At 38.3% G+C, this 20,981-nt stretch overlaps 1 protein-coding gene across 4 annotated transcripts in view; it reads left to right on the top strand.

The window, feature by feature from the left end:
• Window positions 1-20,981, top strand: part of LOC132825671 (zinc finger protein 85-like) — a 92,222-nt gene that overhangs the window by 51,128 nt on the left and 20,113 nt on the right. For 3 of the 4 annotated variants that reach the window (XM_060841049.1, XM_060841047.1, XM_060841048.1), the window contains exons 8-16: window positions 390-482; window positions 1,926-2,072; window positions 6,452-6,538; window positions 6,737-6,823; window positions 7,904-7,978; window positions 9,511-9,606; window positions 12,732-12,806; window positions 15,173-15,346; window positions 15,925-16,008. In XM_060841049.1, coding sequence (XP_060697032.1) covers window positions 390-482; window positions 1,926-2,072; window positions 6,452-6,538; window positions 6,737-6,823; window positions 7,904-7,978; window positions 9,511-9,606; window positions 12,732-12,806; window positions 15,173-15,346; window positions 15,925-16,008 — 918 coding nt within the window. The remainder of the gene's footprint in view (window positions 1-389; window positions 483-1,925; window positions 2,073-6,451; window positions 6,539-6,736; window positions 6,824-7,903; window positions 7,979-9,510; window positions 9,607-12,731; window positions 12,807-15,172; window positions 15,347-15,924; window positions 16,009-20,981) is intronic. The other variant, XM_060841050.1, reaches the window with a different exon arrangement.

The following is a 20,981-nucleotide window of genomic DNA, read 5'->3' as shown; positions in this document are numbered from 1 at the left end:
AGTAACAAGGATCATGTCATAATCTGAAGCATCAACCCATGATAGATTGTGACTCACTCATTCATTAATTGCCCTTCAATATAATTAAGATGAAGTTGAAATGTAAATAAAATCATGCAACCTTTGCCAATTAACTGTTTATATTTACTTATTAACAGGAATGCTGTTTTCTTCTGCTCCCAGTATTAAAGCTTTGATTTCACAGAAACTCTTTGGCAAGTTGTTAGGAGTTCTATTTTTCCAAATGTTAATCTCCTCTAGAATACACAAAGCGGAAATGTCGAATTTCTTTGTCTAGTAATTTCTGCTTGTGCAGAAACATTTGCTGGTACTAATATTTATCAGTTTGTTTTTTTAACACCTCTTTAAATCTTTTTTCCATGTTTTAGATAGATTTAGAAGATTATGTCCTCAAAGGGAAATTAACCCAGAGTCAGGATTCAAGCCACTTATGATGAAGATGGAAAAAGCTAATCCCACCAGTAAGCCTCATAAACTGAAACTGCATTTCAGTAAACCTTAGCTTGGTACTTCGGATTTTTTTTCCACAATCTACGTCAAATGCATACTATCTTTGTATCAGTTTAGAAAGGCAACAGTTTCTGAAAGATTTTCTCTTGACACAATTTCATCCTTCAACACCATGCCTCCATTGTACAGCTCAGCTCAGTATATATACCTTCATTTCAGTCTTTCCAATTAAGCTGTAGCAGGCAGTAGTTTCTTTTCCAACCCCTGCACTGTTATCTCTAGAAAGAAGCATGAATTTGGCATTAGTATCTCACACCCTACCCACCAACCAACTTCCTCTCTGCAAGCTCCCCCTTTTATGAAAGCCAAATATATGGTCATCTTCGTCATATTCACCTTGCCTTCATTTTTCTCCAGCTAAACATTTGAAATGTCAAAAAGGTTAATGGCTTCACCAATTCTATCAGCCTTCTCCCTGCCTTCAGGGTGAAACAAATCATTTGTAGTGTCAGGATCTTAACTGACCTTGAGCTGAACTTATGGACCCATATTTTCATTTCACAAATTGTCCACCTTTATCTGGAATCAAATTCTCCTCCATCTCTGCCTTAGCTTGCTAAAATTCTCATCCATACAATTATCATTTTAAAAGAAACTTTGTTCTGTTTGAGCAAATCTCCCAACTTCCATAAACTTCAGCTCATTCAATTGTTGCTGTTAGTTGTCCCACACCCAGCCTTGTTCATCAAAAGCTTTCAATCCATGCTGACCTACCTCCCCAAGTCCCCAGTTCAGCATGCTCTGGCTCTGGGATGTTATTGCCCCCTAATCCCTTTTGCCTCACCACAGGAAGTAAACCTTTAATTGTCTAGTCCTCAAGCTTTGAAATTCGATCTCCATCTTCTCCAAGACTACTCTTAAACCCAAGTTTATTCAGGCTGCCAAATATCTCTGGCACAGGGTCTATTTTTAATTTCAAATTTTACATTTCTAAGAAATTTTATCTGTATTAAATAGTTATGTGAGAATGCAAGATGTTGTCATCACTCCAAAAAGTGATTTATTCATTTTTATAATGTGGATATTGTATTGAAAAATATATTTTAAATTTTAATTTAAGGGCGGTAATTTACAAAGCTTTATCAACATTTATACAATTATGCCAGTTACTATTTCAAATTAGTCTGTCACCAGAGTGTAACATAAATTCAGGAAACAAACTGATCACGTGGCATCTGTGCAAGCGAACAGATGAGATTAATATTTTAGGAGAAAACAATGGTGAACAATAAACAGACCTCGGCTAGAGGGAAAACACATCACAGCAAAAATGAGCAAGCTGTAAAGAGCAAGTGTCACTTCTGTGAAGAGTTTTCATCTGAAATGTTAATTAATTGTTTTCACCACAGATGGTGCATCTCCTAATTATTTCCATCTTTCTGGTTTTCTTTCAGATTTTCATCATTTGCCACAGTTTGATTTCTGCTCATACAGAAATTGGCCTCTTTCAGATTCATGGCAAGAGAAATTTCACAACAAAGGATGCAGTTCTGTGGCCATCAGGCCATCCGTTATAAAGACAGAGGAAGCTATTCCCTATTGTAAGTTCTATAAAGTAAATATAATTTCTGTTCAGTAGCCATTGGCATTGATTTAAAAAGATGACGTTAATAATCTATTTTGGATTATTTGAGGACCATAAATCCTGATGAAACATAAGGTAATTGACAAATCATTTTATGCTGTACATTTTTGGCACTGAAACTTAAGCTACAGCTTTTTCACTCATCTCCGTTACTGCCAAAACTTGTCTCAAAATCTTTAAAATAGAAACAGACCTACAAGTTAACAATAAAATACCACACATGCCTAGTGATCCCAAGTCCGAATTATTTTTTCACTGCACGTTTCTGAGACTGCAACTTACCTCAATGGCAATGACTGCCACAAATCAAGAAGTACGACGACTTTTTTTTTTCTGGTTGCACTTTCCTTTGCACAAGGCAACATCCTTTTTTAATAAAAAGGACAAATGTGTAATTTTGAGTAGTGCACAGTACTCGACAGTGTTTAATTAAGACTAGTTCTGTGTTTATTAAGTTTGGTCCGAGTAGCTTTCCAATTGTATCATTCTTCAGCAAACAGAGAATTGGATGTGTCATGTTTTCCTTGCATTTCATTCCAGAAAGACTCCTTAGTGTATAAGGTCAGAATGATATCCTTGCTAATCTTGTAGCTTCTTTGGAAAAAAAAGCATAAGGTTTTGTGTCATAGATCAGTGTGACTGCTTACACCTTCGGCAGTACCTAGTGGGTATCTTGATATGAGCTTGACTAGTTTAAGCCAGACTCAGCTAGTTGCACGTTCACAATTGCCAAAGTCAGCATTGGCTGCAATAATGAAAATTCATGATCCAGAATAAATTTGATGTTTTGCCTTGCACTTTTCTAAAATTATCATGAAACCATTTTCTGTGAAGAAATTACACAATTGGGGAAAAATTATAGTAAAGTACCAGTAGCAGCCGTCCAGTAAATGAGAAAAAAATCGAATTCCTTTTTCTAAGCACAGTAGTGACTGGAGTAAGTATTGTGGGAGCTTACTGTGCTCAAATTGACTGCCACATTTTCTACAATGCAACAATGATCAGATTGGTTGTAAAGTACTTTGGGACGTCCTGATGTCATTAAAGGTGCTATAGACATGCACGTCATCTTTCTACCAGGATAGAATTATTTATTTTTAAAGATAGTCCTTTGGAAGAAAGTAAAAAGGTAGAAAATTAATACTTAGAGGATTCTTTGCACATATGAAAATAAATGATTTATTTGAAAATCTGAAAGAACTGCGGTTGTCGGAAATCAGAAACCAAAACAGAAATTGCTGGAAAAGCTGAGCAGATCTGGCAGCATCTGTCAGAGAACTCAGAGTTAGTGTTTCGGGTGGAGTGACTCCCCCCCCCCCCCCCCCCCAGACCTTTATCAGCAATTTCTGTTTTTCTTTGTAAATGATCATTTGTTGTGTGGCTAGAACATGATGAAGAACTTTTCTTAATTTCTCCTGACATTTCTCATTCTGCTGGAAGTTTCACTGCAGACTTAAACAAGAATATGCTCAGAAATAATGAACTCACTTATGAACTTACAAACATGAAACTCATCAAGTAAATGCTCAGCCTAAAATTAGGGAAGTCTTGCTAAAACAGAATAAGATACTAGTTAGACCACAGCTGTAATATGGTGAACAATTTTGGAATAATATACTAACGTTGGAGGCAGTCTTGAGGAGGTTTATGAGGTTGATCCCAGGTAAGAAAGGGTTTCTCTTAAGAGAAAAGTTTGAACAGGTTAGCTTCATACTTATTGGATTTTAAAAGAATGACAGAAGAATTTGTTGAAACACAAGATTCTTAGGAGGCTTAACAAGATTGATGCAGTGAGGTTGTCTCCCGTTTGTGTGAGTGTATTAATCTGAAAATGTGTGAAGGATTAATCTGAAAATGAGGGCTCACACATTGATTGTTTGATTTTGATTTATTGTCATGTGTACCTCAGTACAATGAAAAGTTTTGTTTGCGAGTGGTACAGGCAGATCATAGTAAGCAAGACCATAGGGTGAAAAAGAACACTTGGGCAGAGTAAGGCATATAGGTTACACCGCACAGGACATACGTTAGACAAGATCAACATTAACAAGTTCGGCATTATTTGATGTTAGAGTTGATTTATCATTTTAATGGGAAAAAGCTGTTCTTGAATCTGTTGGTGCAGGTGTTAAAACCTAGGTAAGAGGGATTTTCTTCTCTGACAGGAAAGTGAATCTCTGTAATTCTTTACTGCAGAGGGTTGTTGTGTTATAATGCGACAAGCTGGTGGCAACACTTGTAGTGTGCACAGATGTAAGGTAATGGTTTTCTCTTCAGGGATGACACATGACACCCTGCTCTGAATGCATTGAGCCTGCAATGCCAACCATCTGCCTTCAAATTGGATCTCATTGAAAGACTACTCATTTGGCCATAATTAATATTATTGATAGCGTGAAGCAGTCGTGGCCATTACATACTTTGCATAATTGCCCCTGTCATGTGAGATATGAAACTCCATGGAGACTCTAACTTAAGCGTTTGATCTGGCTTTGTAATTTCTGCTTTGCTTTATATACCTGGCATTCAATACATTGATTTGGAGGTGCCATATTGTCACACCTAGCTGTAATTTTGCAATGACATGGTCTGTGATGTTCATGGGTATTTTGTTTTGGAGTGAGTTTTATGAAGGTCAATGTGGATGTGAAATTAACTTTTCCAGTGAAAATATCTGCAACTACATCTGCATAAACTTACAAAGCTCAGAGATCCATGTGGAACCATTGCCTCCTTGTGAAGATGAAGCCTCCATGCCACACAATGTCATCAATTGTCACTTCATATCAATGGACATGAGGAATCAGGAGTACTGTTACTGAAATACTGTTCTATTTCTGACATTCTGTACAGCTTCACAGCTGATCTGGAACCAGTGCTCAGAGGATTTCTTGTGGTTTTGCTCTTTATAAGACAACAGCATTGAATAAGACATCAATTGTGTAGACGTGGAAGAGTTGTTGTGGTGACCCCAGTGAGTGAGTACGAAGTGCATAGGTCAGGAAGGGAGGATGAAGTGAATGAGAGTTTTTGAGTGGAGGTGCTGCATGTCGTAGTGAGAGTTATGATCTGCTAGCCTTGGTGATATTACTGTGCAGTGGCAGAATTAGAGTGAGTGTAAGGTAGCAGAAAGAAGATGGTGGCATTTACCTTTATGGAGAATAGACAATCAATGAACTTTCTGTACTGCTGGGAGTTCTGTTTGGCCCAGAAAATTGCACTGACCTGGGTCGCTATCTGGGTCCAACTGGCTGAGTCAGGTGGGTGATCTCCTTTCCAGTCTACAGGAAGAAGGATGGCCCTGTTCTCCACCCCCACTGTTGGCTAGGTTCTTATCAGCGAAGTGGGTGCCAACTTCTCATCCTGGGACATGTCCTTTATGATAAAGTTGGAGTCATAGTGTGGCAGTCAGTTCCCAGCTTGCACCATTCAAAATGCTGCGCAGCTGGAGTTTCACTATGGCATCATTGACACGAAGGGTGCACAGTTCCTGCAGTGACGAGTACACTCACCTCTGCTGCTGCATGAATGAATACTACCGGTGCTAGAGAACCAGGATTCATCATGAATGAGGTGAGCAGCAGAAGATTAATAAGAGAAAAGTCTTCATGAGCCATGACAGAACAGCTGCTGTGAGATACCCTGAAAATAACATTTAGTCTAACTATGGGAAAATTCAGCCTTGTGTCTTAAAACTTATTCAAATGAAACATTAATTTTCCATTGTGCTCCCCAATAATTGCAAAGAGGTACCTTAGCATTACTCAGAAGTTGAATCTAGCTGAAAAATTAAGCTTAATAAATAATTTCCCAAGCATCAGTTGTTTCCATTGCTTTACGATTTTGATACTTTTCTTATGTCTATACTGCCCTGACGTTCTCTACTAGTACTCCATGGGCCTTGCCTACTGCAAACTTCCCATTGGAAAGAACTGGATGGAAAAGACCGGTTGGGCAGGGAACAAGGGGAAAAATAGATACTGATTCTGATGGGGAGGGGAAAGGGACTTTGTTGGAAGTTATCTAAGAGAAGAAGACATTATCTGAGCAAATGTATAGAGAGAAAGATTGTTGAGGAAATGTGGAATATAATAAGGGAAATTAAAGGCAAGATCCAGCTTGGAGAATGGTTTAAGTGAAAAAGCTACTGGTGAAAGACATTAATCTTCTGTTCCATTAAAAGCCAGTAGAGGATTCCAACGGAACGTGGTGGTCCCAGATCATAGAAAACCTTCAGGTCTGATTCACTGTGAACTCTGCTTCATGAGATCCCCTAACTGCTGTGTGGAAGATATAAGGTGTGTAGATTGATAATCAAAATTTTTACAAATCCAGGTATAATGGGAAAAGTAAGTCCTCCATCAAATTTCAACATTACCTCAAGTGATCATCTCCCTGCATTCCAACCAAGGCCACTTCCAGGTAATAAAGACTATAATTCTTACATCGCTCTATTCTGTTTGTTTTGTATGTAGTGTGCACAGTTAAAGTCTTCTGAAAGTTTATTTGGGGTTACAAGCTGATATGTTCCATCTTCGTACGTTCTGAGAGCTATATGCTCTCTAAATGCATATTCAAGGGGGTAACAGCTCTAAAATATTTCATTCATGTATTCTTCAGATTACTTTTTTTCGTGTGATTTTTGTGGGAAGAAGTACAAATACAAATCCAGTTTCTGGAAGCACATTGAAGACCATAAAAACTATGGTTAGTATGGTACACTTGAATTTTTAAGGAGGGAGAGTTGGAATCATTTTGGAGAAAGAGGACGGAGTGGTGGAATATAATGCAGTATCATTGTACTTCTGGCCAGTAGGATCAGAGACCTTTTATTAAATTATTTTTTGTCGCTTGTGATTTTGTTTTGATGTTTGAAGGGACGATTTCATATCATTCCTAGCCGACCTATACATCATTCCCTCTGCAAATGTTATTTAAAACTGCTGTCAATATCGTGACTCACACCAAGTCCCTTTTTACCCATTTCGTCTGAGTTTGCTGACCTGCATGAGTTCCCAATTATATACTGCCTAGATTTTCTAATCCTTACTTGCTGTTGTCCTTTTCTATCTGTGTTTTCTTCCAGTCTTAACTCACTGTCCCCACTCCTGTTGCCCCCAACATCGCTGCTCTACCAAATGTGGCATCGAGCATTATTATGGTGTAGCTTTAGCATTAAATTATGCAGTCTTCTCCTAAATGTGCAGGTTAGGTGATTTGGCCATACTAAATTGCCCGTAGTGTTAGGTGAAGGGAAATGGGTCTGGGTGGGTTGGTCTTCGGAGGGTCGGTGTGGGCTTGTTGGGTCGAAGGGCCTGTTTCCACACTGTAAGTAATCTAATCTAATCTAAATCTCTCCATTAATAACTGGTTGAAACCGACCTTTTTAACTAGGCTTTTTGTTCCAAGATCATCTTGCATGCTTCTTGCCCAATTTTGTTTGATAAAGTTTGTAAAGCACCTTGAATTTTTTTTATTGTTAAAGGTGTTGAATAAGTAGAAGCTGCTGTTTCTTCTAGAAAAATATTTTGGTGTGCATGTTAAAATTATTATTCTTAGCTTTATGCTTAATATTGTTTGTATATGATGCATTATTTATGCTAGTTTATTCCTTATTGGAATTATTCCTTCATCGTCTTGTTCAGCTTCAATTTAACAAAGTGATTCATGGTAAATTTTTCAATTGCTGATTGAAAAAATAGTTCAAACATTTGTTTAACACTCTATGCCACGTTGCCTTAAATTTTGCTTGTTTTGTTGAACTATCCCTGTGTTTTCCTTTTCTAGTTGTTGATAGTACAGTTTCAGATCAAGGCTGGCATCAAATAACTGGATCACAGCTGACTGAGAAACAAGCTGATAGTGAGTCTGCTACAGTTGAAACTAATTATAATGACCTGATTTGATTCCAGGTTTTGGTAATTTGCTAAAAGCGGGTAAATAAAGCACTTTTTTTCATTTTCTTCATCACTGCCAGCATCAAGCTGTCCAAAGACCAGTTTTTTTAGCTATGCTCTGCAGAAGAAAGATATTCCCCGAGTGTTTTACTTCTAAAGTTTTTCATTTTCTTTGGCTCTAAAAATAGAAGAATCAAGCAGCTGATACCCAAACTGCAATTACAAAATAGAATACCAGACTCTTTTATTAAAAAATTACATTTAGGAGAAGCTCCATTTGCATAAATAATGTACAGACTAGCAAAAACTTCTGATTTCTGAGGAAAGATCACTCGACTTGAAACATTAACTCTGATTTCTCTCCACGGTTGCTGCCAGACCTGCTGAGCTTTTCCAGCAATTTCTACTTTATCTCGCAAAAATGTTGGCAGGTTATGGCAAACTGAATTGAAATTAAGACATAGCTAGGGAACATTAAAAATATTATTCTCTTGGATGTAATCATCACAGTCTAATTCACTGACGTTTCCTCTTGTATACTGGATTCCTGTTCAGAAACACATAGAATGATTTTCTTAAGCAAGTGAAACCAGGGATTAGAACCTGGACTTTGGAAGAAGATTAGTGCTCAGGGTGTACCAAGAAATATCTGTGTGTTAAAAGGGTCATGAAAAATACTTTTCAAAGAAATTCAGACTATAAAATGAACTGAAAGAATGTAATTGATTTTAATTGGGTCTAAGGGTCTTAACCTTTGGCAATCTTCCACTCCATTGAGTAATTTGTGTTTTGAGAATTGTTTTCACTGTGTAAGTCAAATGACAGTAATAAGCAGTGAGAAGTAGATGTGCTATTTTTGTATGGCTCTATAGACTACGTTTTCTAGTAATTCTTAATTCACCAAACGGTGTGTGAAGGATTACATGCTGCCTTATGTCTGCTGTCTTTTGATAATTACCAGTGCTGCACAATGACTAATTTCACTTCAGAAGCAAAACAAACAAATTTTCCCATCAGAGTTCATTTGTTCTGGAGAGGCCTGTACTTTGAACAGCTTTTGGTTCCAATTTGTACACTTGTAAACATGTGGATGTTACACATTTGCCTTTTCACTCTCACTTTTCTATTTATTTCCATGGATTATTCATATTTCTATAAATTAACTTCCTTTTGTTCTTAAGTGAGTGTACTGGGAATTGTTGCTTGTTTGCAAACTTATTGCCTCTGAACACCAATTTAATCTCACTGGTGATAAGGGGACTTCTCCGAAAATTGGATCCATCTAGAAACTGCTCTTTTACATTTCTGCAAAAACTGGATTTACGTCACTCTCAAAGTCAGTTAAGCAAACTCAGTAACTTCCTCTTGCCATTGTTAAGTTCATTAAATAGTTTTATTTGTGCATGTGCTGACACTGAATTATTGCTTCATCAGTTTTTTAATGACAATGGTGTGATGTAAATAATATAAAATAGTTAAATGTATTCTCTTCTACAGATACTGAACGATTGGTTAGAAAAGTTGTAATTGATGACCAACATTATAATTCGCTGCCTATAAGAGACGACAAACAGCAAGTGCAGACTGCCAACAGTAAGTCGCATAAATAATTGTCATCATCACTCTCTTTATTTAAGGCACATTTCACCTTTTTGTCTGATCCATCCTGTCAGTGTACAGAGGTAAGCTTTCTTACTGGATGATCCTGACTTTGGAGTAGTTCCAGAATTTGTATGAAGTGGACCAGGATGACTGTCATCCTTTTGGAATTTCCCAGTGGCCTCACATAGTAAAATGCTCAGTGTTCATTCTCACCATTTCCTGATGCTGCGTTCTGCTGGGATTGACAAGTCATCAATCAGTAGTCTCAAATAAATTCACTTCCGACACAGTGAAGCATCATTGCAATCCAATCCAATTAATACTCAATTGTTCTGTATATTACAGCCTTGAGCAAAATCTCATCTGGAAACTCAGTTGACAAAATTACAAGTTGAAGTCACAAGAATCCAGTTTCAAACAAATTATAATGACAATATTAACCAATTGTCTTTATTGCTCAGTCTTTTGAGTATAGGAGTAAGACATCATGTTGAGGTTAAGGATGCTTCGCAGGGTGAAAACTGAGAATGCAGTCACGCAGAGTCAATATAGTTTTGTGAAAGGGAAATTGTATTTGACTATTGGAGTTCTTTGAAGGAAAGCAAAGTAGATAAGAAGTACTTGCTGATGTGATAAATTTGGATGCCACATTAATACTGTATAAGATGTAACAAATGAGTATGGATAGAGTTGGTTGCACAGCGGGAAGCAGTGAATAGACAATATTTGGTCACATTTATGTTGGTAAGGTGTCACCGGGATCTGTGCTAGCGGCCCAACAATTTACAATCTCTGTCAATGGCTGAGGTGAAAGGATCTAATGCATTGCTACAATTGCAGATGCGCTGAGAAATGTAGCAAAGTAAGTTGTGAAGACAATAAACAGAGTCTGCAAAAGGATATCAATCAGTTAAATGATTGGTGAAAGTAGTTGTCAGGTGAAGCATAATGTGAGAAATTGTGAACTTGACTGTTTTGGCAGGAAGAGTAGAAAAATGATATGTTATTTAAATAGAAATTTCAGAATGCTGCTGTACAGAGGGAGCTGATATTGTGGTAAATGAAATGCAAAATGTTTGTGTGAACAAGTGATTGGGAAGTCAACTGGAATATTATCATTCATTGGAAGGGGAAAAGAATGTAAAAGTGGGGATTTTTGCATTAATTGCGTAGGGCATTGTTAAACATAAAAATGTGAACAAAATAAGAACTAGGAGGAGGTGACTTTACAAAATCACGGCTGGTTGGATTGTGGTTCCTACTTAGCTGTACTGCCCACCGCCAATACCCTTTGACTCTCTTAACTGGTGAAAATCTAATTCAGACTCAAAGTATTCAGTGACCCTGTTTGCTCTGCTGCCTGGGAAGAGAATACCACAGACTAATAATACAAAGATGATAATTTTTCTCTGAGGATTAAGTGGGAAACTACTTACTTTTAAAAATTGTCTCCTGGTGTGTACAGTTTTGGTTGTCTTACTTTTTAAAAAAAAACAACATAAGCAGAAGTGGTTCAGAGAAAGTTCACTCCACTCTTGGGATGACTGGGTTATCTTTTAAAGAAAACTTGGACAGGCTTGGCTAGTATCCATCGGAGTTTAGAAATGAAAGGTAATCTTCTTGAAACATATACGATTCTGACAAGGTAGACCTTGGGGGTTACATTGTTTTAAATGAGACATGTCTTTTTTTTAAACTGAGAGAAGGAAAGTATTTTTCTCCCGAAGGGTTGTGAATCAGTGGAATGCTCCTTCCCAGGGCATTGTGGAGATGGAGTCCTTGAATATTTTTAAGGCAGAGTTAGATTCTTGACTGACCGAAGTGTGAAAGGGTTTAAGAGATAGGCAGCAAAGTAGAGTTGAGGCCACTGTCAAATCAGTCATGATTTTATAAAATGGTGGAATCGGCTTAAGATACTATTTGACCTACTCCCATTCCTAATTTCAATTTGGTTTTGTGGTGTTTGCACATTTAGGAACTTGGTAAATGTTGTTTGGTCTAAGCTATTTGAATGAGGATTTGCCTCATAGAAACCAGCTAATTTTCTATCCCTGCTTTGAGAGGCTACCAGCAATGCAAGTTCCAGACATCGAGATTCAAGTCGAAAATCTGTTGCTGGAAAAGCGCAGCAGATCAGGCAGCATCTAAGGAGCAGGAGAATCGACGTTCCGGACATGAGCCCTTCTTCAGGAATCCTGAAGAAGGGCTCATGCCCGAAACGTCGATTCTCCTGCTCCTTAGATGCTGCCCGATCTGCTGCGCTTTTCCAGCAACACATTTTCAGCTCTGATACTCCAGCATCTGCAGTCCTCACTTTCTCCATCTAAATTCAAGGCCTCTAGATATGACTATCTTTGAATGACAAGTGAAATTTAGATGTGTTTTTGTGCATATGTTTTGTATTGCTAGCTTTCATCCAGAAAAGGTCCAAGGCTTTACCATGTGTAGTGATTGATTCTTGAACTTCCCTTAAATCAGGTTTCCAATGATTACATCGGTAAAGTAGCTACTTGGACTACCTCATGCCTGTTTACCAATTAATACTGTTTAAATTTAACCACCAGAAAGGATACTGTAGAAGCTTGTGGTGCAATAGTAATGTCCCTGTCTCTGGGCCAGAAGGTTTGAGTTCAAATCCCACCTGCCACAGAGGTGTGTCATTAGTATATCTAATCAGGATAGTGGGAAGAATTAAATTAGTATTTTCAGGGGTTCCACGTGGCAGCAAGGCCAAAAGTATCTGCTCAACATTCCCTGTTTGTTAGTGCTATGATCTCATTATACATAATCAAAGTTCTGCAGTTTAAGAAAACTGATAGATGATTAAGTGCTATATGTGTGGCCAGCTCAGTTGGCTGGATGTCTGGTCTGCAATACAAAGTAATACCAACTATGCGGGTTTAATTCCCAGACCAGCTGAGGTTATCATGAAAGACTGTCCTTCTCAACCTCTCCTGGTGACCCTCAGGTTAATGAGAGAGCAGCCCAACGGTCTGGTAAGACTATGGTGATTTTACCTTTACATAAGTGATACCTGTTAAGTAAGAGTTATAAAAAAAATGCAGCTTATTTTTCTTCAAGTTCTTTTATTTCTCCATATAATGCTTTTATTGCAGAACAATGTCATCTTGATTTTGACCACAAGCACAGGCTTCACAACGATCCCATTTGTGAATCAGACTTATCCATAGGTAAAGTTGAATTTCCTTATATTTTTAAGCTTTTTTTTCAAACTGTCTTATACTAATAAGTAATAATGACTATCATTAACTGCTTCATCCAGCCCCTGCTAGGAAAGGTGACAATTACTACACATGGGTAGCTCTTCAGTAAAGTTGTTATAGGGTTACTCTCTTCTGATTATGAATACGTAAAGTATATTGAATATATAAGTATATACCTCTAGGAAAAGCAGTGAGACCACTGCAGGCCACATGAAAAGCTAACGAGTTACCATTTAGTATAAGTGCAACAGAAACAATTATAAACTCAGACTATATTATTAGTGATGCAGTGTTAAGAGAATATAGTTAATAAATTAAAATTTGCGAGAAAAATTTCAATTTTAATCAGTCAATTGGCTTCAATTCTTGAAAGCAAAATTGTCAGTTGAAATGGCAAAATAATCTTTCAGTTGTCTTCAAGTGCGAGTTTATTATTTATGAACATTTTTCTATGAACTTTTAAAAAAAGCAGTGAATTTATCATTTGATTTTTGCTTTTTTTCTGACTAAACAATAATTTTGTCAAACTTTGCAAAACAAGACTGAAGTTGTCTTAAGATTTCAAATTCAAGTTGAGATTAAATTTAAACTATTCCTCTGATTAAAGCAAAGCTTAAACACCTTCCAAAAATAAACAACTCTCTGCTGTTTACAACAATAGCCATGGTTCATGTACGAACAGACAGTGAAGCTTGTCAAATGAAAGGCATAGATTCAAAAAAGAGTACTACATGGAAAGGAACTACGTGACCCATTAAGAATGTGCAGGGGCTTTCAAAGTGCAATCCAGTTGTCTGCCAGTCCTATTCTTTTTGCATATTGCTGCTTGTTTGGTCTAACTCCCTTATGACCAAATTCGCCTTTCCTTCCCTAACCACTCTAACCCGACAATATATTCCTAATCCTAAACATTTGTTGCATTTAAAAAGAAACAATTTTCCTTCTGTCACCTCCTTTTTATTTTACCAACCACCTTAAATCTCAGTACTCCTTTTATTAAACCTGTGGACCATTAGAACAGTTTCACTTTATTTATTCTATTCAAGCCATTCATAATTTTAGACCCCACTCTATCAAATGAGAGCATGCCAAGCTTCTCTAGTCTATCCAATAACTAATGTTTAACCCCTGAAATAATTCTAGTGTATGTGCTCTGTATACTTTTCAAAGCATCATGCATTTTCTGAAGTGTTTTGACCAGAATTGGAGACAGTATTCCAGGTTAGTAAAGCTTGTTGGCTCTTGTATATTATTCCTTTGTTCATAAACTTTAGGTTTCTGTTTTTTCAACTACATTGTTCATATATCCTGATACCTTCAAGAATTTATGTATGATACACAAGGGTGTCCTTTTTGCTTGTACCTCTTCTCATTGTACCATTTACCTGGTTTAGTTGTTCTTTATTCATACTACCGAAATCTTATTTTTTGAAATATATTTCATCTGCCACGTATCAACCCACTCCACAAGGTGTCCTCTGGAAATCCAGCATTCATGTAGTTGTTTTATTGACAAAGGATATGTTTTGTCAAAGCTTTTCAACTTGTATTCATCAGGACAGTTTGCAAAAAATTAATGGAAAGGGGAACAACATTTTTATACTGTATGAACAAAATGAGCTCAATGTTTGCAGGTTGCTTCTGGTGGGGAAGTCCCTGTGGAGAACGTAGTTATATGATATCTGACTGTGAATAGCCTTGAAAAATTAACCAGAGAATGGCTGTTGCCATTCTTTGGAACAGGTGCAAAATCAGAGTCAACTTGCCTGGTTTAAATTTAAATTTAAAGATAGTATGGCAGTTAACTCTGAATTCATTAACTAACTTGCCAACCAATTAGCACACTTTGCTCAGACAGGACAATGTTGTTCTCTTTCAGATTAGTATTCTTGCACCTTGTCCTGATGACTGCCAAACAAGAAGCTTCCACAATGTTTTTTTTCAGCAATATTTACTCCATTTTTGTTGGCTCGCCATGTGATACCATCGTTCTTAAGAGAAGCATGCAACACATATCAAATACATTTCCAATGACAAGTGATCTTGTATATTTTCTGCTGGTGATGAATTTTATGTGGAGTAAATTTTCCTGTGATTTATTGGAAAGAAAATCCATGTTTCAGCACTATAGCAGCTGCTGGATATTTGACACAAAACACATTGGAAAAACAATTCTGTTTGGAACAGGTAGTGGCTATTATGCTGAGCAAACCTATCTTTTTCTCAGATGGTCAAAAGCCTGCGGTGATTTCTGTTTCTATTTGCTATGCCATTACACTACAAACTGTGTGTTCCATAATCAGAGCCTAACGCATTCATTATTTTCCTTATAGGTCAGTTCAATAATATCTGTCAATTGTGTGGAGTAATCTTTTCACGAAAGAGTGGCTTGGCAGACCATATTCAGTTTGTACATCAGAGGTGTAGGCCCCATGTATGCATACTGTGTGATCAAAAGTTTCGACGACCATCAGAACTCAAGAGACATGTTGAACGGCACCATGACAGTGAGTCTCATCTTCAACAGAAAAGTCCATCTCGGACATTCTGCCAACAATTTCTGCTAGTTTACTCCATTCACTGTGAATGCTGGAACTGTGCCAAATAATTCCAGCAATTCTACGGTCTTTCTTTTTCATGTTTTTACAAAACATCAATGAAAGGGTTATTCCCAATTTAGTTACACTTTAAACTAGTAATTCAAATGTCTTTCCTGCATAAGAGAATTGGTCATCTTTCTATTCAGGTCAAAATAATTTAAGGTTTTATTGTTTGGTAATTAATTTCCTTATTAAAAGCCAATAATGCCTGTAGATCCTAATTACAAGTATTTTTCCTTTGAGTTTCTCGGATTAACACCTTTAAATTCAAAAATAATCACCTTAATTGAAATGTCATCGAGAAACTTAACTGAGTTATGTTACCGAAGTTAAATTTAATTAATTTTTAGAGACTTATACAAATATTAAATGTAATTTATTTGTTTTATCTTTGCAACTTAGTACTTTGAAAATTTGGTTTGCATCATTAATACAGTTCATTGTTTGAGCTTGGAGTAAAATTGTACATTGTGTCTGGTTTACAGATTGCTTAACTGATGTCCAAATTAGCAATGTTAAATCTGTGAAAAGCATGTGCATTGTTGAAAATGGGCTGTTAAAATCACCAGGTATGTTACCAATCTGCTTTGTTTAAAGTTACAAGGCATGCAGAATACCTTTTATATGTAATATCTTTACAATGCCTTTCTGATTTTTTTTTTGTGTGGGTTTCCTGTCCTACAGCAGCATCTCTCAAAAGAGCAACCTGTGTGAATGAGACAGCTAGAGACATGTCTGTGAGTGTCTTGTCTCATGGTAAATTGTTATTTATATTGTTGATCTTTGAATGCTAATGTTAACCATTAGATAGTAAAAAATGAGGTCTGCAGATGCTGGAGATCACAGCTGCAAATGTGATCTTGGCTCACTGGTAACACTCTTGTCTGAGTCAGAAGGTCTCATGTTCAAGTCGCATTTCAGCCCATAACCAGAGTGAAACTCTAAGGAATGATGGGAGGTTGCATTATTAAAAGTGTTGTCTTTAAATGCTTCTGCCCCATTAGACTGAGGTAAAGATTCCTTGATGCAATTAGTTATAGAACTTGTATTCTCCTAGTACTCTGGCCGGTATTTATTCCATAATAAACACAATTAAAAAGTGTTTAGTTGATAGAAAGATACCAAAAATCAACAAAACTATGTGCCAAATGGGTGTTGCAGTTCCCTACATTCAACATTCTGATGCTGTCATTCTTCTTAACATTCTGAGGTTCTGAAGATGGGTCATTGCACCCAAAACATTAACTCTGCTTTTTCTCTACAAATGCTGCCAGACTTGCTGAGTTTTTCCAACAATTTCTGTTTGTTTCATTTGGAAATGGAGACAATTTGCTCAAGTCAGAGGCGTTGCTGAAATGTTTTCTCAGACTCCTTATTGCATCCTTTGAAGCCTTATCTTTGGAGTTATAACAAAGTAACCTGTTGTATTTGGACTTCCAGAAGGTGTTTGACAGGTACCTCACAAACAGATAAGTCATAAGATCAGAGCCAAGGTGTTGGAGATAGTACCTTGGCATGGATAGAGAATTGGCTAATGAGTCAGGAGAGAGTGAGTAGGGATAAAAGATTCCTTTTACAGGTTGGCGAGCTATCACTTGTGGGTTTCCACAGGGATCATTGCTGAGACAGTTACTATTTACAATATATATTAATGACTTGGAGAAAGGAAGTGAATGTAATGTTGCCGGATTTGCAGACAACACAAAAATAGGTGGAAAAACAGGCTGCAAAGGGATACAAAAAGTTTACTGAGAAATATGTTAGGCAAGTGAGCAAAAACTTGGCAAATGGAGCATAATGAGGTAAAATGTGAAGTTCATTTAGGAAAGGAGAACAAAAGAATACTTATTTAAATGGAGGAAAGCTGCTATACAAAAGGACTTGGGGGTTACTTGTCCATGAAATAACAGAAAACGAGCACACAGAGGCAGCAGGTGATCAGGAAGGCAAATGGAATCATGGCCCTTATTTCAAAGGGTTTGAAGTATAAGAGTAGGGAAGTCTTACTACAACTGTGCAAGGTGCTAGAGAGACCACATCTGGAGTACTTCAGCAGTTTTGGTCCAATTATTTAAGGAAAGATATTCCATTGGAGGAGGTTCAGAGAAGGTTGACTAAGATGAGCCCTGGTAAAAAGAATCATCTTTTTGAGCAAAGACTAAATCAGTTGGACTTCAATCACTGGAATTTAGAAGAATAAGAGGAAATCTTATCGAAACATATAGACTTCCACAGGGACTCGACTGGGTAAATGCTGAGAGGATGTTTCCCTTCATGGGGCAGTCTAGAACCGGAGGACAAGGTCTCGGGATAAAGGGATGTCAATTTAAGACTGAGATGAGGAAGAATTTCTTCTGAGGGTTGAAAATCTTCAGAACTCCTTGCCAAGGAGAGTTGTGGGAGTAGTATACTTTATGTATGTTTAAGGCTGAGATAGATGAGATACCCTACAGTGTGGAGACCAGGTTATTTGGCCCAACAAGTCTGCACCGACCCTCCGAGGAAACTCACCCAGACACATTTCCTAGTGATTAATGCACCAAACACTCTGTTCAATTTAGCATAGCCAATCCACCTAACCTGCACATCTTTGGAATGAGAGAGGAAACTGGAGCACCCAGAGAAAACCCACGCAGACATGGGGAGAATGTGCGAGCTCCACACACACACCCGAAGCTGGAATCGAATCTGGGTCACTGATGCTGTAAGGCAGCAGTGCTAACCACTGAGCCATCATGCTGCCCACAGCTACACACTATTTCCTGCTTCTGGAACACTGTCACCATGATAAATGAGCAGAGGAAAACTCACACTCCCTCAGCGGGAATCGAACCCGGACCGCAGTGGTGAGCGTGCTGATTCCTAACCACTACACCACCAAGGAAGGCAAAATGGATTTTTGGTTAGAAGTGGGCAGGAAAGTGGAAATGAGGAACATCAAAGCAAGCTGTTCCTATTTCTTATAGTTTAACCTATTACACATGAATAAATCTCACAAAACTCAGCTTGTAGGTTTGCTCACTGAGCTGACAGGTTTGATCGCAGACATTTTATCACCATGGTAGGTAACATCATCAGTGAGCCTCTGCTGAAGGTCTGGTGTTCAGTCCCACTTTCTGTTTGCATGTCTTGGTCTGTTACAGTGGGTCATATTATTTCCTGTTCTTTTTCTCAAGAGGTTGGTAAATGGGGTCCAAATCAATATTTTTATTAATGCAGTTCAACTTTGAATGCCAGGTCTCTAGGAATTCCCATGTGTTTCTCTGTTTACCCTGTCCTAGGATGGATATGTTGTCCCAGTCGAAGTGACATCCTTCTTCGTCTGTGTGTAAGGATACTAGTGTAAGTGGGTCATGTCTTTTGGTGGCCCGTTGGTGTTCAAGTATCTTGGTGCTAGTTTTCTGCCTGTCTGTCCAATGCAATGTTTGTTACAGTCCTTGAAAGGTATTTTGTAAATGACATTCAATTTCCTTTAGGTTCATCAGTAGCTGTTTCAGTGTGTTGGTAGATTTGTGGGTTACTATGATGCCAAGGGGTTGGAGTAGTTTGGTAGTCATCTCAGAGATGTCATTGATGTATGGTAGTGTACAAAATCCCATGCAAGGACTGCACAAAACACTACATAGGACAAACAGGAAGACAGCTAACAACCCGCATCCACGAACACCAACTAGCCACGAAACGACACGACCAGCTATCCTTAGTAGCCACATACACAGATGACAAACAACATGAATTCAACTGGGACAATACTACTATTATAGCGCAAACCAAACAGAGAACAGCCAGGGAATTCCTAGAGGCATGGCACTCATCCACTGATTCTATCAATAAATACATCGACCTAGACTCAATATACAGGCCACTGCAGCGGACAGCACCTGACTGAAGCGGCAGAGACAAGCCACTATAAATGCCGAAGGAAACATGACAGAAGCGCTTCACAGGAGGCTCCCAAGCACTGAGGATGTCACCTAGAAAGGGGACAAAACGTTTGCAACACAAACTCCCAGCTCGGCAAACAGAACCACAACAACGAGCACCCGAGCTACAAATCTTCTCCCAAACTTTGAATTGGTATATACGCTATGTATGTATTTTTCTTCTGCTACTCATAGTTCCTGGGTGCTGCAGTGTGTTGTGGCTCACTTAAATAATATTTTGATGTAGCTCCATTTGTGGGTGTTGGATAATTGCTCCTGTAGTTGAGTATCTGGTCAGTGTGTTGCTTGCCTGTAGTCAGTGGTCTGCAGTTCTCCATTAACTATCCATTCTACTGTGAAATCTAGGAAAGGGAGTCTGTTGGTGTTCTCCTCCTCTTTTTGAAATTTATGCCAGTAAGGATGTTGTTGATGATATTATAGGTTTCCTCTAATTTGTTCTGTTTTATGATGACAAAGGAGTCTTCCATGTAGCGGATCACAAGTTTGGGGTGGATTGTGGGGAGAGCTGGTTTTTTGAGTCTCTGCATTACTGCCTCAGCTAAGAAGCCTGATATTGGTAATCCCTTGAGTGTTCTCTTGATTTGTTTGTAGGTCTTGTCATTGAAGGTGAAGTAGGTAGTGAGGCACAGGTCTACTAGCTTGAAGATGTTGTCCTTGCTGAAGAAGTTGGTGCTGTCTGGTGTTTGGATTGTTTGTCCATCTAGTAGTGCAGTCAGTGTTTCTATGGCCAGGCTGACGGTAATTGATGTGAATAGGGCTATTACGGTAAAGGAGACCATTATTTCATCCTCTTCTAGCTTGGTGTCTTTGACGTTCAGGAATTCTTGGGTGGAGTGGACAATGTGACATGAGTCTTCTAGATATTTCAGTTTGCGGTGGAGTTTCTTTTGATAGTCTGTACGTCGGTGTGCCAGGGAGTAGGACTATTGAGTCTGAGGAGGGCCATGGTTTGTGTACCAGAGGTAATCCATAGAAGTGGCGTGTGTTGGATCCATTGGTTTTCATTTTTTTGGGGATCTGTATTGTTAATTTGGCCTGATTTATGAAGCTTCTTCAATCCAACTGTGATCCAGTTTTCTAGCTGTGGAGTCAGGTCTATCTGTTAAGTGTCGTATCTGCAAGCAGGGAGTTAGTCTTTCTATGTACTGTGTTCTGTTCAGAGTGATGGTCATGTGCTGTTTGCCTGCCAGTCGGCTTACAATGATAGTCTTTTCTGAGTCCTTCTAGGCTGAAAATGTGTTGCTGGAAAAGCGCAGCAGGTCAGGCAGCATCCAAGGAGCAGGAGATTCGACGTTTCGGGCACAAGCCCTTCCTCAGGAATCATTCCTGAGGAAAGGCTTGTGCCCGAAACGTCGAATCTCCTGCTCCTTGGATGCTGCCTGACCTGCTGCACTTTTCCAGCAACACATTTTCAGCTCTGATCTCCAGCATCTGCAGACCTCACTTTCTCCCCTGAGTCCTTCCAGGGCTTTCTTTTCCTGTGTATTGAGGGTGTTCCCTTCTTTCTTCCTGCTTAGTGTTGGTGCTACTGTCTGTCTGATGGTCTGCTGGGTTTCTTCTGTGAGTCCGTTGTCTTTCAGGGTTGATTCTAACGCTGC

Source organism: Hemiscyllium ocellatum, chromosome 21 (genome assembly GCF_020745735.1).
Source record: "Hemiscyllium ocellatum isolate sHemOce1 chromosome 21, sHemOce1.pat.X.cur, whole genome shotgun sequence".
NCBI lineage: Eukaryota > Metazoa > Chordata > Chondrichthyes > Orectolobiformes > Hemiscylliidae > Hemiscyllium > Hemiscyllium ocellatum.
This window is presented reverse-complemented; position numbering and strand designations above follow the sequence as displayed.